The sequence below is a fragment of the Ylistrum balloti genome, unplaced genomic scaffold, assembly GCF_031769215.1.
Source record: "Ylistrum balloti isolate Yb309-2 unplaced genomic scaffold, AGI_CSIRO_Ybal_v1 Utg370058, whole genome shotgun sequence".
In the NCBI taxonomy this organism is placed as follows: domain Eukaryota; kingdom Metazoa; phylum Mollusca; class Bivalvia; order Pectinida; family Pectinidae; genus Ylistrum; species Ylistrum balloti.
This window is the reverse complement of record NW_026782107.1, coordinates 1,255,637-1,270,521: the sequence shown is the minus strand read 5'-3', so window position 1 is coordinate 1,270,521 and position 14,885 is coordinate 1,255,637. Positions and strand designations below refer to the sequence as shown.

Below are 14,885 nucleotides of genomic sequence, written 5' to 3'. Positions count from 1 at the left end.
AATCTAACTCTCCTTGGAAATGTAGGAGATAACAAAGAGATTCCACAAGTATCATGGTGTCTGCCATCGTGGGATTTTTAGGTTTGAATATTTTCTCTCGTTTTCTCACATTTCTCTTATGTGTTCTTAATTATACCAGCAGATGAACTATTAACACCAATAAACAATGGACATTTTTTATATCGGTAAGTGCCCCTTCAGATCCTTTAGTTAAAATGGATACTCTGATTTTATCAATCTTTCAAAATATTGAACACGAAAACTAAGAAGCCACGGGAATTATAACTAAACCTGTAAAAGATTCATCAAACAAAGTGAAGAAATGTTAATAACTATAAAAATATAAGATGGCCGCCCTTCGGCCATTTTCTTTTTCTGCTAACTCTACAAATCGAAAATGCAAAATGACGAATGACGAGTTGAAAAGCTTCATATCTGAATGGTAGACGAAAAAACAATATGGCGATGAAAATAGGCAATACATTTCCTGGAAATGTGCGGAGGTATATCAATCCAAATCAAATATAGATTTGAATTATGATTGTAGATGATATTATTTTGTCATGTCACCAGTGCTGTTTGCATTATATTTATTCAAGTCGTTGATATATGATATTTTAAATAACAATACTAACAAACGTATGTAATTAAGCTTTTTATCATAAGAAAGAGATGACAATAACAATTTAACCGACAATTGGCTGAGACTGGGCAAGTGGGGCAAGTAGGTATCCGGAAAATGAGCAGTATATCTCATCATACCCTCCGTACAGCACTGCCTGGCTCTGAACTCCAACATAGACTTCATCACCTGACATGAGAGTCAGGGTGACCGCATTACTTCCGGCCGCGTAGGAATTCGCGTCGTACGCGTAAGCAGACACAATGTACTGGAAGTTGTGGTATAGCTCAAGATATAGTTCTTCTCCAGTCTGTGATAATCCGTGGAAGTGAAATACATAGATTCCGCTGACCTGGGCTGTGAATTTTCCCGTGTTCATGTCAAAGCCACTGCCATAGTTGGTAAACAATCTATCCCATGTTACTACAGAATAAGCGCTGATATTGACGTTGTGCGATAAGCCTACAGAGAAAGCCACTTCGCTAAAACCTGTTCAACGAAGGAAAATGCCGTTTATGTGATCTTAACAAATAAAAAGATTGGCAATATGTGTCAATTTAGTGGTGCACGAGAAAGTCATCTTAATTAGTGTGTGAGAGGTAGAGATGTTAACTAGGACGACAGTTGTTACCTAGTATTTGCTATAATGTATCAAAACAAAATGAAAACATATTTAAAAAACTGTTTCTTGACCGAGTACAAGAAAACTAGTCGGAATACTATTTTAAGTCAATGTTATATTACTATCATGCATACACAGACGCCCGTTGCTATTATTTCTCAATTATCTTAATACAGTAAACATGTAACTGTAATAGCTTTCAAAAATTGACTTTTCTCATTTCATTAATAAAAATAGCGTAACTGTCACATTCACGACTGTCGCTTTTTTTGTCATTCCGCGGGAAAAGACATGTCAGTGATTATTGACTATCGATATTTTGTCATTCAACAAGAACTGACATCAATAAATATCGATATATTGTCATTCAACAGGAACAGACATCAATAAATACCGATATATTGTCATTTAACGGGAACAGACATCAATAAATATCGGTATATTGTCATTCAACAAGAACAGACATCAATAAATACCGATATATTGTCATTCAACAGGAACAGACATCAATAAATACCGATATATTGTCATTCAACACGAACAGACATCAATAAATATCGATATATTGTCATTCAACAGGAACAGACATCAATAAATATCGATGTATTGTCATTCAACAGGAACAGACATAAATAAATATCGGTATATTGTCATTCAACAAGAACAGACATCAATAAATACCGATATATTGTCATTCAACAGGAACAGACACCAATAAATACCGATATATTGTCATTTAACGGGAACAGACATCAATAAATATCGATATATTGTCATTGAACAGGAACAGACATCAATAAATACCGATATATTGTCATTCAACAGGAACAGACATCAATAAATACCGATATATTGTCATTTAACGGGAACAGACATCAATAAATATCGATATATTGTCATTCAACAGGAACAGACATCAATAAATACCGATATATTGTCATTCAACAAGAACAAACATCAATAAATACCGATATATTGTCATTCAACAAGAACAGACATCAATAAATACCGATATATTGTCATTCAACCAGAACTGACAGCAATAAATATCGATATATTGTCATTCAGCAGGAACAGACATCAATAAATACCGATATATTGTCATTCAACCAGAACTGACAGCAATAAATATCGATATATTGTCATTCAACAGGAAAAAACATCAATAAATATCGATATATTGTCATTCAACCAGAACTGACAGCAATAAATATCGATATATTGTCATTCAGCAGGAACAGACATCAATAAATATCGATATATTGTCATTCAACAGGAACAGACATCAATAAATATCGGTATATTGTCATTCAACAGGAACAGACATCAATAGATACTTATATATTGTGATTCAACAGGAACAGACATCAATAAATACCGATATATTGTCATTCAACAAGAACAGACATCAATTAATATCGATATATTGTCATTCAACAGGAACAGACATCAATAAATACCGATATATTGTCATTCAACAGGAACAGACATCAATAGATATCGATATATTGTCATTCAACAAGAACAGACATCAATAAATATCGATATATTGTCATTCAACAGGAACAGACATCAATAAATATCGATATATTGTCATTCAACCAGAAAGACATCAATAAATACCGATATATTGTCATTTAACGGGAACAGACATCAATAAATATCGATATATTGTCATTCAACAGGAACAGACATCAATAAATACCGATATATTGTCATTCAACAAGAACAAACATCAATAAATACCGATATATTGTCATTCAACAAGAACAGACATCAATAAATACCGATATATTGTCATTCAACCAGAACTGACAGCAATAAATATCGATATATTGTCATTCAGCAGGAACAGACATCAATAAATACCGATATATTGTCATTCAACAAGAACAGACATCAATTAATATCGATATATTGTCATTCAACAGGAACAGACATCAATAAATATCGATATATTGTCATTCAACAGGAACAGACATCAATAAATATCGATATATTGTCATTCAGCAGGAACAGACATCAATAAATATCGATATATTGTCATTCAACAAGAAGAGACATCAATAAATACCGATATATTGTCATTTAACGGGAACAGACATCAATAAATACCGATATATTGTCATTCAACAGGAACAGACATCAATAGATATCGATATATTGTCATTCAACAGGAACAGACATCAATAAATACCGATATATTGTCATTCAACAGGAACAGACATCAATAAATACCGATATATTGTCATTTAACGGGAACAGACATCAATAAATACCGATATATTGTCATTCAACAGGGACAGACATCAATAAATATCGATATATTGTCATTCAATAGGAATAGACATCAATAAATATCGATATATTGTCATTCAACAAGAACAAACATCAATGAATATCGATATATTGTCATTCAACAAGAACAGACATCAATAAATACCGATATATTGTCATTCAACAAGAACCGACATCAATTAATATCGATATATTGTCATTCATTAGGGACAGACATCAATAAATACCGATATATTGTCATTCAACAGGAACAGACATCAATAAATATCGATATATTGTCACTCAACAGGCACAGACATCAATAAATATCGATATATTGTCATTCATTAGGGACAGACATCAATAAATATCGATATATTGTCATTCAGCGAGAAAGACATGCCAGTTAATTTCTATTCTTTGTCACTTTTGCAGATCATCTTCTCTTGACTAAAGATTTGTTTGGATTTGAATGTCGAACTGTGGTCTATAATACTTTACCGCCTGACACGACATTGTTTCCTGGTACTGTCATGGACAGAAGGGCTCCTGAGAAAGTACAGTAAATCTGCGACACGTCTCCGAAGAGCTGTACGTCGTACTGGGGTCGAGCTTTGATGGTGATGTCATCGCCCTGATTGAGATGAAGGATGACAGAATTCCCAGCATCTCCCCATTCGTTGGTCGTGTAGGCATACGCAGACAGGACATACTGGCTGTTCTTAAACAGCTCCAGGTAAACTTCCTGCAAAAGGAGTTCCATTATGCTACTCACTGTTCACAGTACTAATGTATGTAGAAACATTACATTTTATCCTGTCAATTCTTATCGCTTGCATTATTATCATACACTTCACACTTCGATAGTGTTTTAGTATGTTCTTTTTTAACATTTCTTAATGTGAGTTTATAACATAATGTACCACGTGCAACCACCCGAACAAGTTCAGCTTAAATTACACACAAAATCTATCGAAGTTACAATGCCAATGTTGCCTTCATGACCCTTGACCTTTAAGTATGTCAGAGATTTAATTAACTGGTGAGATATCGGACAAAGGGAAAACTTGTCATATTACAACTTGTCATATTACAAAGGGAAAACTTGTCATATTACAAAAGGAAAACTTGTCATATTACAAAAGAAAAACTTGTCATATTACAAAGGGAAAACTTGTCATATAACAAAGGGAAAACTTGTCATATAACAAAGGGAAAACTTGTCATATTACAAACAAAAACTTGTCATATAACAAAGGGAAAACTTGTCATATTACAAAAGAAAAACTTGTCATATTACAAAGGGAAAACTTGTCATATCACAAAGGGAAAACTTGTCATATTACAAAAGAAAAACTTGTCATATTACAAAGGGAAAACTTGTCATATTACAAAGGGAAAACTTGTCATATTACAAAAGGAAAACTTGTCATATTACAAAAGAAAAACTTGTCATATCACAAAGGGAAAACTTGTCATATTACAAAGGGAAAACTTGTCATATTACAAAAGGAAAACTTGTCATATTACAAAAGAAAAACTTGTCATATCACAAAGGGAAAACTTGTCATATTACAAAAGAAAAACTTGTCACATGACAAAGGGAAAACTTGCATATTACAAAAAAAAACTTGTCATATAACAAAGGGAAAACTTGTCATGTTACAAAGGAAAAGCTTGTAATATTAAAAAGGGAAAACTTGTAATGTTACAAAAGAAAAACTTGTCATATTACAAAAGAAAAGCTTGTAATATCAAAAAGGGAAAACTTGTCACATAACAAAGGGAAAACTTGTCACATAACAAAGGGAAAACTTGTCATATTACAAACGAAAAACTTGTCATATTACAAAAGAAAAACTTGTCATATCACAAAGGGAAAACTTGTCATATTACAAAGGGAAAACTTGTCATATTACAAAAGGAAAACTTGTCATATTACAAAAGAAAAACTTGTCATATCACAAAGGGAAAACTTGTCACATAACAAAGGGAAAACTTGTCACATAACAAAGGGAAAACTTGTCATATTACAAAAGGAAAACTTGTCATATTACAAAAGAAAAACTTGTCATATCACAAAGGGAAAACTTGTCATATTACAAAGGGAAAACTTGTCATATTACAAAAGGAAAACTTGTCATATTACAAAAGAAAAACTTGTCATATCACAAAGGGAAAACTTGTCATATTACAAAAGAAAAACTTGTCACATGACAAAGGGAAAACTTGTCATGTTACAAAGGAAAAGCTTGTAATATTAAAAAGGGAAAACTTGTAATGTTACAAAAGAAAAACTTGTCATATTACAAAAGAAAAGCTTGTAATATCAAAAAGGGAAAACTTGTCACATAACAAAGGGAAAACTTGTCACATAACAAAGGGAAAACTTGTCATATTACAAACGAAAACTTGTCATGTTACAAAAGAAAAACTTGTCATATTACAAAAGAAAAGCTTGTAATATCAAAAAGGGAAAACTTGTCACATAACAAAGGGAAAACTTGTCACATAACAAAGGGAAAACTTGTCATATTACAAACGAAAACTTGTCATATTACAAAGGGAAAACTTGTCATATTACAAGGGGAAAACTTGTCATGTTACAAAGGAAAAGCTTGTAATATTAAAAAGGGAAAACTTGTCATATTACAAAGGGAAAACTTGTCATATTACAAACGAAAACTTGTCATATTACAAAAGAAAATCTTGTCATATAACAAAGGGAACATTTGGCATGTTACAAAGGAAAAGCTTATAATATTAAAAAGGGAAAACTTGTCATATTACAAAGGGAAAATTTGTTTCATTACACAGGTAATACACATTAGTTAATAAAACTTACAAGATTTTTGTTATTGAGACAAAAACTTTGAAAATAATTTGTTTGGGTTAAATTTTCAAAAATAGAACTGGCCTCGTCTCTAAATACGGCATTGAATTTGGAATTGAAAATAATTCATGTCCCTAAGATTAAATGATTAAAGAAAATTATGAAATATGCGAAAACACGTTTGAAGAAAAAAATATGAAATATGGGAAAATTAAAAATAAAATAGAAAAAAAAAGAAGAAAAAAAAATACATTGATTAACTCATTTTACAATTCACATATGGACACATCCTTGTTTGATATTTTCAACAGATACACGTATATGCTATACATTCCTAATTGATGTCGTAATGTGTATAAGAATTGTGACTTGATTTTCGCTTTTTTTCACTGCAAAGCGAGCGTTTTATTTCACAATCGTATAATGTTTTAAAACGAGAGTGAAATAGATCCATATTCGACAAACGATTGAACAACCTCTGTTTCTTTTAGTATAAATCAATTATCAATTAAATACAATCTTCAACCCTTTTAGTTCGGAGTAGCATGGCTGTCTTTTAATTTGAAACATTTCCACCTTTTGGGGAAAAAATCAGTTTGTAACAAAGGGTTTTGATATTGAGAAGACATACCTTATCGGCCAGAGACAGGGCGTGGAGATGGAAGATATAAAGGCCCTCATATGGAGCTATGAAGTCGTGTGAGGTGAAGTTATATCCAGCCAGGGTTGCGTTATTGTTGAAGTCGACATTATATGCGACTTTGCCTCCGTCATTGATAGTCTGGTTAACACTGAGACCAACTGAAAATCCATGTGGCGCATTCTTGTTGAAGCCTTCGTGCTCTGATAAAAGATTGTACAAAAGACACACAAGTGAATATTACCTTTCAATACACATTTAAAGTTAGAGACAGTAGAGCCAAACAATGGATTAATCCGTATCATAAAGCTGTCTCGTCCTTCTGGTCGGTGATACTAAGGGTCTAAATTTGAGAATTGAAAAATTAAATATAAGACTAAACGTTAAGCACGATACGGTTTGATATACGTGTCCGCACTGTTCTAGAAATAGCTATTTTTCCCTGTTTACCAGTGAAGCTTTAAACAATTTCGTCCATATATTGCCGAACCCAAAACTTAACTAGTTATTTTTTTGTGATTTAAATTTTAAGTTAGAAAAAACTTGTTTCGAAATTGCTGTAAAATGAAATAAAGTTTGTTTATTTAAATTAAATGTAAAAAACTTAACCAAATATTTTGTTAGATTCATCACGAATGTCGTTAAATATGATTGTGACATTTCTGTCGTTCAATTTTACTCAGTCGCCTTCTATGTTTCAAAATGTAGGACCATGGCATCATTCACGAGTCCTTGAAAGGCGAAAGAGCTGTATGATAAGTTAAACACATTTTTCGGCTCTACAACAGATGTAGAGAAATATCAAAGTGATGAAACGGTTATTCTTTTTACAGAAATGTCAAAAATATTTTAAAATGGTTTCAATATGAAATCTATCCAAGTTTCTCTACTGTTGCTAGCATTTTGTCATCTTCACTCGTGCTTTGAACTCGTGAAGGATACGAAAATATTAACCTCACTCGTGAAAGATATTTGCCATTACTGACTAAACTGTCTAATATTTTAAATTTTAGGAACACGGATTGTTTTCGTCGGCAATGAATATATCGAAGATATAGATAACTAACCAGGAAGTAGAAGTTTGATAGATATATACATGTATATGTTGACTTGTAGTTTATTTCTTTCGTTAGGTATATGACATAATAGTTTACATGAAAGTTATATAATGCGTGTATAAGATAAGATGGAGTTACTTCCCTTATACTCTTGCATTTATATTTTTCAATTTTTCGAGGTTATATTAAATATGTTTATATAAACTAATGTGAATGACATCCATACTTAGTGTCCTTAGATCATACAACATATCGACCGGATGCAATTTACGCTAACTAATTAAAAATCCTATAAACGGATTAAAAAGCCTGTTGGAACCACGCATATAGATTAAGATCATGCACATAAACGGAAATAAATTGATAAATAATACAGACAAACGACAAGTCTACACAGAAACACTAACGGACTTTGCACGTCCGAATTATTAAAATCGATTAGGAATACAGGGACAAAAAGAGCACTAGTTTCGGGAGCTTTGTTCACGTGACAACACAGACTTGCCAGGAAAATCACACTTGGTTTCGTTTTGAAGACGTGTTGAAATCCTACTTTTGTATTTTATATATACCACAGGAAAAATTCTTAACGCGGTGTTTCAATCCATTCGTTTTAATACACACTATTTTAAGAATCCTAAAGTAATCAGACAGCAAAGTAATATCGGGTATTACATTTTGTAAATTGTGATAATCACATCAGGTTTCCGTACTCGTTCCAATAATTGCTTTTAATAATTTTAGATATCATCAGATACTATCTCTAACCCCTCTATAATCTATCCTTGCATACCAATCACCTTACGTATCTTTCTTCAAGACAAAAAAGGGTCAAAAAGGTTTTATAATACTCTAATTAAATGTAACGTGTTACCATCGGGTACCAAAAAATGGAATAGTATATTTGATAATATAGATAAACAAACTTGGGATAAGTACTATTTAATGCCATTCCATGTAACAAAAAATACAAAGTTCCAGTGGTTCCAGTATAGGGTAATCCACCATGCATTAGCAACAAATTCCCTTCTTTTTAAAATTAGAATAGTTATCTCCCCTCTTTGTGTGTTGTGTAACTCTGAGCACGAAACAATCAGTCATCTGCTGTGGGAATGTCAGGAAGTACAAAGACTATTACAAAGTCTTGATATTTTGCTAGAAGCTCTATTTATCCCTTTCTCAGTAAACAAGCAAACTTTCATTCTTGGTCTCCTACATCAAAACTTCCTTCCGAGTAACAGAGTAGACAATGAGATTATAATTATTATCAAACAGTATATTTATAAAATGAGATGCTTACACCGTTCACTAAACTTGCATGCACTAATTAATACAATCAAAGATAATTATATGATACAAAAATATATAGCTAATGGTAAGGATGATAAAGTAAAACGTAAATTTGAGAATGAATGGAAAAAATGGGAAAAATTAATACAGTTTTGATCTACACACTTTGATCTATTACCCATCGCATTACTAGTTTTTCTTTTTTTTTCTATAATTTTTTATAATTATATACATAACAGTCCTTGACCATACCGAGTAATCAGATATAAAGAAAGAAAAACATTAAATTACTCTAACCTATCTTACCATCTCACCCAACAATCCACTTTACTATTTCTTCATTTTCTTCAATTTCTTTCTCTAAATTTCTTATCCCTAATAAAGTTCTATTTCATTTCCTCATTTCTGTATGTTGATGTCAATTTATGGTTGTGTGTGTGTTTATGCATGTGTGCATGGGTGCATTTCAAACAAAAGTTTACTGTGATATTTATGAATCATAAGGTTTCATAATGGTTATGAAAGTATGAATCTTGATTTGATGATGATAATGAATTGTTGAATGTGGATGATGATGATGCATTATTTAGTATGTACAATAATCATGATAGTAATATTGATTGTGATATATATGTGAAATATATGTTGAAATGATGATGATGATGATGATGATGATGATGATAATGATGATGTGATGATGATGATGATGATGATGATGATGATGATGATGATGATGATGATGATGATGATGATGATGCATTATTTAGTGTGTAACATAATAATATTGATTGTGATATATGAGGATTATCATGTATGGTGATAATAATAATAATAATAATAGTAGTAGTAATGATCACATGCATTTTTGAATGTTGATAATGATGTTGATGATTCTTTTGAATGGAGTGTACTTGTTTGACACGCAATGACTATATGTGCACCTGTGGTTGGATGTGTGAGAGGGTGTGAGTGTATTTGTCCTGTTCAACGTGTAAAATCTTGAAAAATAAAAAATTATAAAAAAAAAATTTTAGATATCATTATGTATGGTGAGAAAGGTAACGTATATTGAACGTATGTAAAAGAGATCCACTACACCAGAACCCATTAGCTTCAATATCTTCCCACGTTTCAGCTTTATTTTTCCTTTTATTTTTATTGCGAAAATATTGCTACGTAGTTGGTTCTTTTAAACTTGAACACCTCTCAATAGGTTACCTTTATACACTGCATTGAATTTTAAGTTAAACAGCACCATGCATGCTAATAGTGTGTGTGTATCATAATATCTAATGTTATACAATACTGCCATTTGAAATGAACGTTTTGCTTTTTTCCATTGTGCAAAGCAGCAATAATAGTCGTATATAAACACAGCACGTCAATTTATAATTTATACAACAAATTTTACGTTCAGTAGAGAAACGCTGTATTGAGAGGAGACATTGAGGTCCGAGTGCATTCTCACAAATCCAAAAATGTTCTCGCCTTGTGACCGTTTGATCATGGAATATTCGACTGAAATTTCCCCGTGTTGTGTGTACGTTTACGCCTAGGGGTGACGTTATTGTGTTTTTGTGAGGATGGTGCAAATATCATAGTACACCAGACGATTGACTTCATTCAGGCAAGAGGTAAGTGGACTGTACAAGCGCAATTTCTTTGCGTGTTTTTTTTTTTTAAACTTCAGATATGGTTATAGGAATAACCATTTTGTATCATTTTTGTAATTCTAATGGAATAGCCTGAAAGTTATAACGAGAAATTAAGAAGTGTTGATGAATATATTTTTGGGATTTAAAATTGGTACATTTATAACAAATAAGTCTGCCAATATCATGAATTAGGTAATGTCGCTTTAAATATATACTTATATTTCTGTGTTCATTATCCTAATAGATAAGGTCACGGAGAACCATACTGTAGCCATATATGGAGATAATTCATATAATGTTGTCTGCTTTTCGATCCCGTGGACACGTGTCAACTTCAACAATAAGATGTGTCGAAATTCTAAACAAACAGTAGAGAATTTAAAGTCTATACGGTATACCAAAATAGAATAAAGAGAGCTGATTGGTGAACCAGATTGGGTCTGTAGTTCTTCTCAGTAAATAATACTTCATATAGTCACATATCACTTTGTATGATAATTATTATGATCGATCTATTTTAAAAACTCACCAAAAAATCCAGAATCAATGAGTACTCCTGTAAATGTGGTATAGATCTCGTCACTTGCACCATAAAGCGAGTTATCGTACGCGTCATGTGCCTTAACGTACACAGTGTCACCGGAGTTGAGGTTCAGTAAGGCACTGTTTCCGGCGTCGGCATACCCGCTCGAACTTGGGTTGTGAGCATAAGCTGAGCATATCAACTGTGTGTTTTTGTACAGCTCAACCCACAACTCGGAGTTCTCGCGGGTCAGTGAGTAGAAGTGGAAGGCGTAGAGACCCTCAACGACACAAAACATATGTATATAAATCACACAAGAGATCTACCATTAGTAGACAAGACATTCTGGAACAGAAATATGTCTTGTCTATGAAATTTATTGACCATATCTTCTGTATATTTCCCCAAAAGTGGAAATCAAAGTCATTACATGCTTTTCACCATGATTCGCTGAAATGAACATCGACAGCTCTCCACCAAGATGTATAAGCATGCTGATTTCAATTTACCTTCTTCTCTAGATCACAAGAAATGCAGACAGTTGATTTGTTATTGCGAATGCCGTCAATGAAGCAGAGGACGCTTACTCTTCGAAAACACATGGTCTAATTCACTTTGGTCTTTTTTTTTAGGATCTACGTGTATATCCTCCTTTGGTGTATATTAACCCCTTGCAAAATCGTATTTGAATTAAGATTCTATTGTTATGGTGGTATTTGATTTCATTTTCATTTGTTGTATTTTACATAATCGGGCATGGTTTGTGTCCATCACTTAAAGGGTGGCAAACAAGATAATATATATTTGTCAAACCACGAAATTTCATCCCCGCGAAAATATATGGTTTACAGTAACTCATACGATTGAACCTTTAAAGCTTAGTTCTATTTTCGCAATGACTTAAAATAATTAGAATCTCACCCGCTACATAGAATAAGAAACAACAAAAAAATACCAACATGTCAACATCATTGAAATCCAAACCTAAATTCAATAAAACTAGGGTAAAATATAAACAAAGGTAATATTTAAACGGAGACTCCTGAAAAAGTACAAGGTGAGTAAGACCAGGTGTTCCGGAAGAATAAGCGAATAAAATCAAGTAAATCAATTTTCTGACTTTATGAAATGATTTGCAGGATTCTTAGCGTAAGCGTGCATGTTTTAGCAGATATCATGTGCAACGCTAATTTTGTGCGTGAGACGCTACTCTTTAATACGATCGACTCAGTACAGTTTCTGTAGACCGTTAATATTATTAAGCAATTTTGGCTTATTCACTAATTCAGCATTGCGCTTATTGATATAGCGCTAAAGCCTTATTACGTCAAAATAAATAAGTTTACAGTTCCTTACCTGTGAAAGGCATTGTCATGCGATATGCGAATCCTATAGTTATTAGGGGACGTATTTCATGGTATCGCGATCAGTAGAAAGGTAGTCAGAGGTGTCATGTAGGGAAACAGGTTGAAAAGAAGGCGTTTTCCTCAAAAATAGATTTGATACTCTTTATCATAGTTATCATAAAGATACATGTACTTACCGTTTGTGCGGCATGGAAGACGCCGCTATTATCCACGTCGGTGTGCACGGACGTAATAATTTTGTTGTAATTTAGAGTTTCTCCCTGAACAAGATGTAAATGTGTGGTTTGCCCCCTTGAAAATGCCGCTACTGGGAGCTGACTTGTGCCTTGAGCATCTGTGTTAGTAGAAAGCATCGTTTATGGACAATAGCAGTATATATGTTCGGTAACTTCCATGCCCCATCACCCGACCTCCTCCCCATGGCAGTAGATGGCGCAACAAACAAAGTTGTTTATTCAGGTTCCCTCTCCCAGAGTACATGACATGAGATTTCTTTGGTTGCTTTCGCCCCACTGCCCTGTGGATGGTTGGCATAATTCTATAGATCGCACACCAGATGTATTTGGTACTCTGCAGTACGAGGCAAACAGATTTTTAACACCCCTCCCTCCCTCCTCCCTTCTCCCATCTCCCACTAGAAGAAAGAAGCGATTTACTGTGTCACTCTCACCCACTACTCCCGTGGATGGCTGGCACGACAAACCCTTGTGGTTTATTTGGCCATTTTCGTGTCCTTTAGTAGGAGACAGGCAGACTGTTGTACCAGAACATAGTGATACGTGGCAAGTTAATAGTGATAACAATGGAACCAAGCGGTACGTCATTCAACCCAATACATATTACTATATTCAGTGACATGACGTGTGAAATGTGCTTTTAAAGGCTTTTATTGACGATCTCAAACACAAAACTGCCTTTTCTACGAGTATATCCACTCACGCAAAATTCGACAGGAATGCATGAATTCCAGATAAAGAATTAAATTACATAAAATACATAATGAGGATATGGGAAATGAAAGATGAAATAATTACCGGCTCCTAGAATCGCCAGGGTTAACGCAACGACACACAATAACGCCATGCTCCTTGGGTCTGACTGACTGCAATGTCTGCTGATTCTTCAAAACACCGCACGCCTACTCTACCGACCGATATAAACGCCTTATCGTTCAGTTTACACCAGATTGACATTTCTCATGAATTTGGAACAGCTAACCTTCACCCTTCTCAGTGGAACATCGCCCTGACATAGATATAAAATGTTTGTAAGGAATGCATGACAATGGGAACACAGGACAAGGGGGCAAAGAAAGTGGTGGGAACTGTGAGCAAGGAGAAGGTTATATCAAGGAGCTGGTAAAAGATTAATAAAAAAAATCAAATAATCGAAAACATTTAATTATCATCCCGTATGTGTAGAAAGCCACAGTTGCAATAAACTAAATCGGCAAAAACCTGTATTCTGAAAGTCTTGCATTACGCGAGTGCGTTTGTACAATATAGTTGAAACTCGTTGCCTCGAAACCGCTTGAGTCGAAATTCCGTTTGAGTTCCGATTTTCCCCCTTCTATATCTTTGCAATTTTAGATCGGATGACTCGAATTTCATTGAGTCGAAATTTCGGTTGAGTCGATTTTTTCAGTCCCTTCAATTGTAAAGCAAGGGAAAAGTCATTCGTTGTCTTGAAATTAATTTTTGTCAAAACATCGGCACGTCTTCTGATGAAATCTGCCAATACCTGCACAGAGTAGAAAGTCACCAGTGTGTAACACATGACTAATTACGGCGTATCGGTCCATTGTACATACAACACGTGGTCTCTGGCGATTATTTACCAGCTTAATTATCCAATTAGCGGCTGGCTTCTTAATTAGTGTCACTATCCTGTAGCAGTGACTTACCTGTACGTTAAAAAAGTAGCGCGTTTACACAAAACATGAAAACATTTAGCTTGGTTGCGTGCATCTTCAGGAAGGATGACAACGAAACCGACTGA

The 14,885-nt window shown here is 33.7% G+C and overlaps 1 protein-coding gene across 1 annotated transcript; it reads right to left on the bottom strand.

The window, feature by feature from the left end:
* Nucleotides 1-686: 686 nt before the first annotated feature.
* LOC132549485 (uncharacterized) lies at nt 687-13,970 on the bottom strand. The gene is made up of 6 exons (XM_060213424.1): nt 13,922-13,970; nt 13,064-13,221; nt 11,527-11,800; nt 6,986-7,197; nt 4,023-4,266; nt 687-1,111 (listed from the first exon to the last, which is right to left on the bottom strand). The coding sequence occupies exons 1-6, from the start codon at nt 13,968-13,970 to the stop codon at nt 687-689; spliced, it is 1,362 nt and encodes a 453-aa protein (XP_060069407.1).
* Between the last annotated feature and the right edge of the window lie 915 nt (nt 13,971-14,885).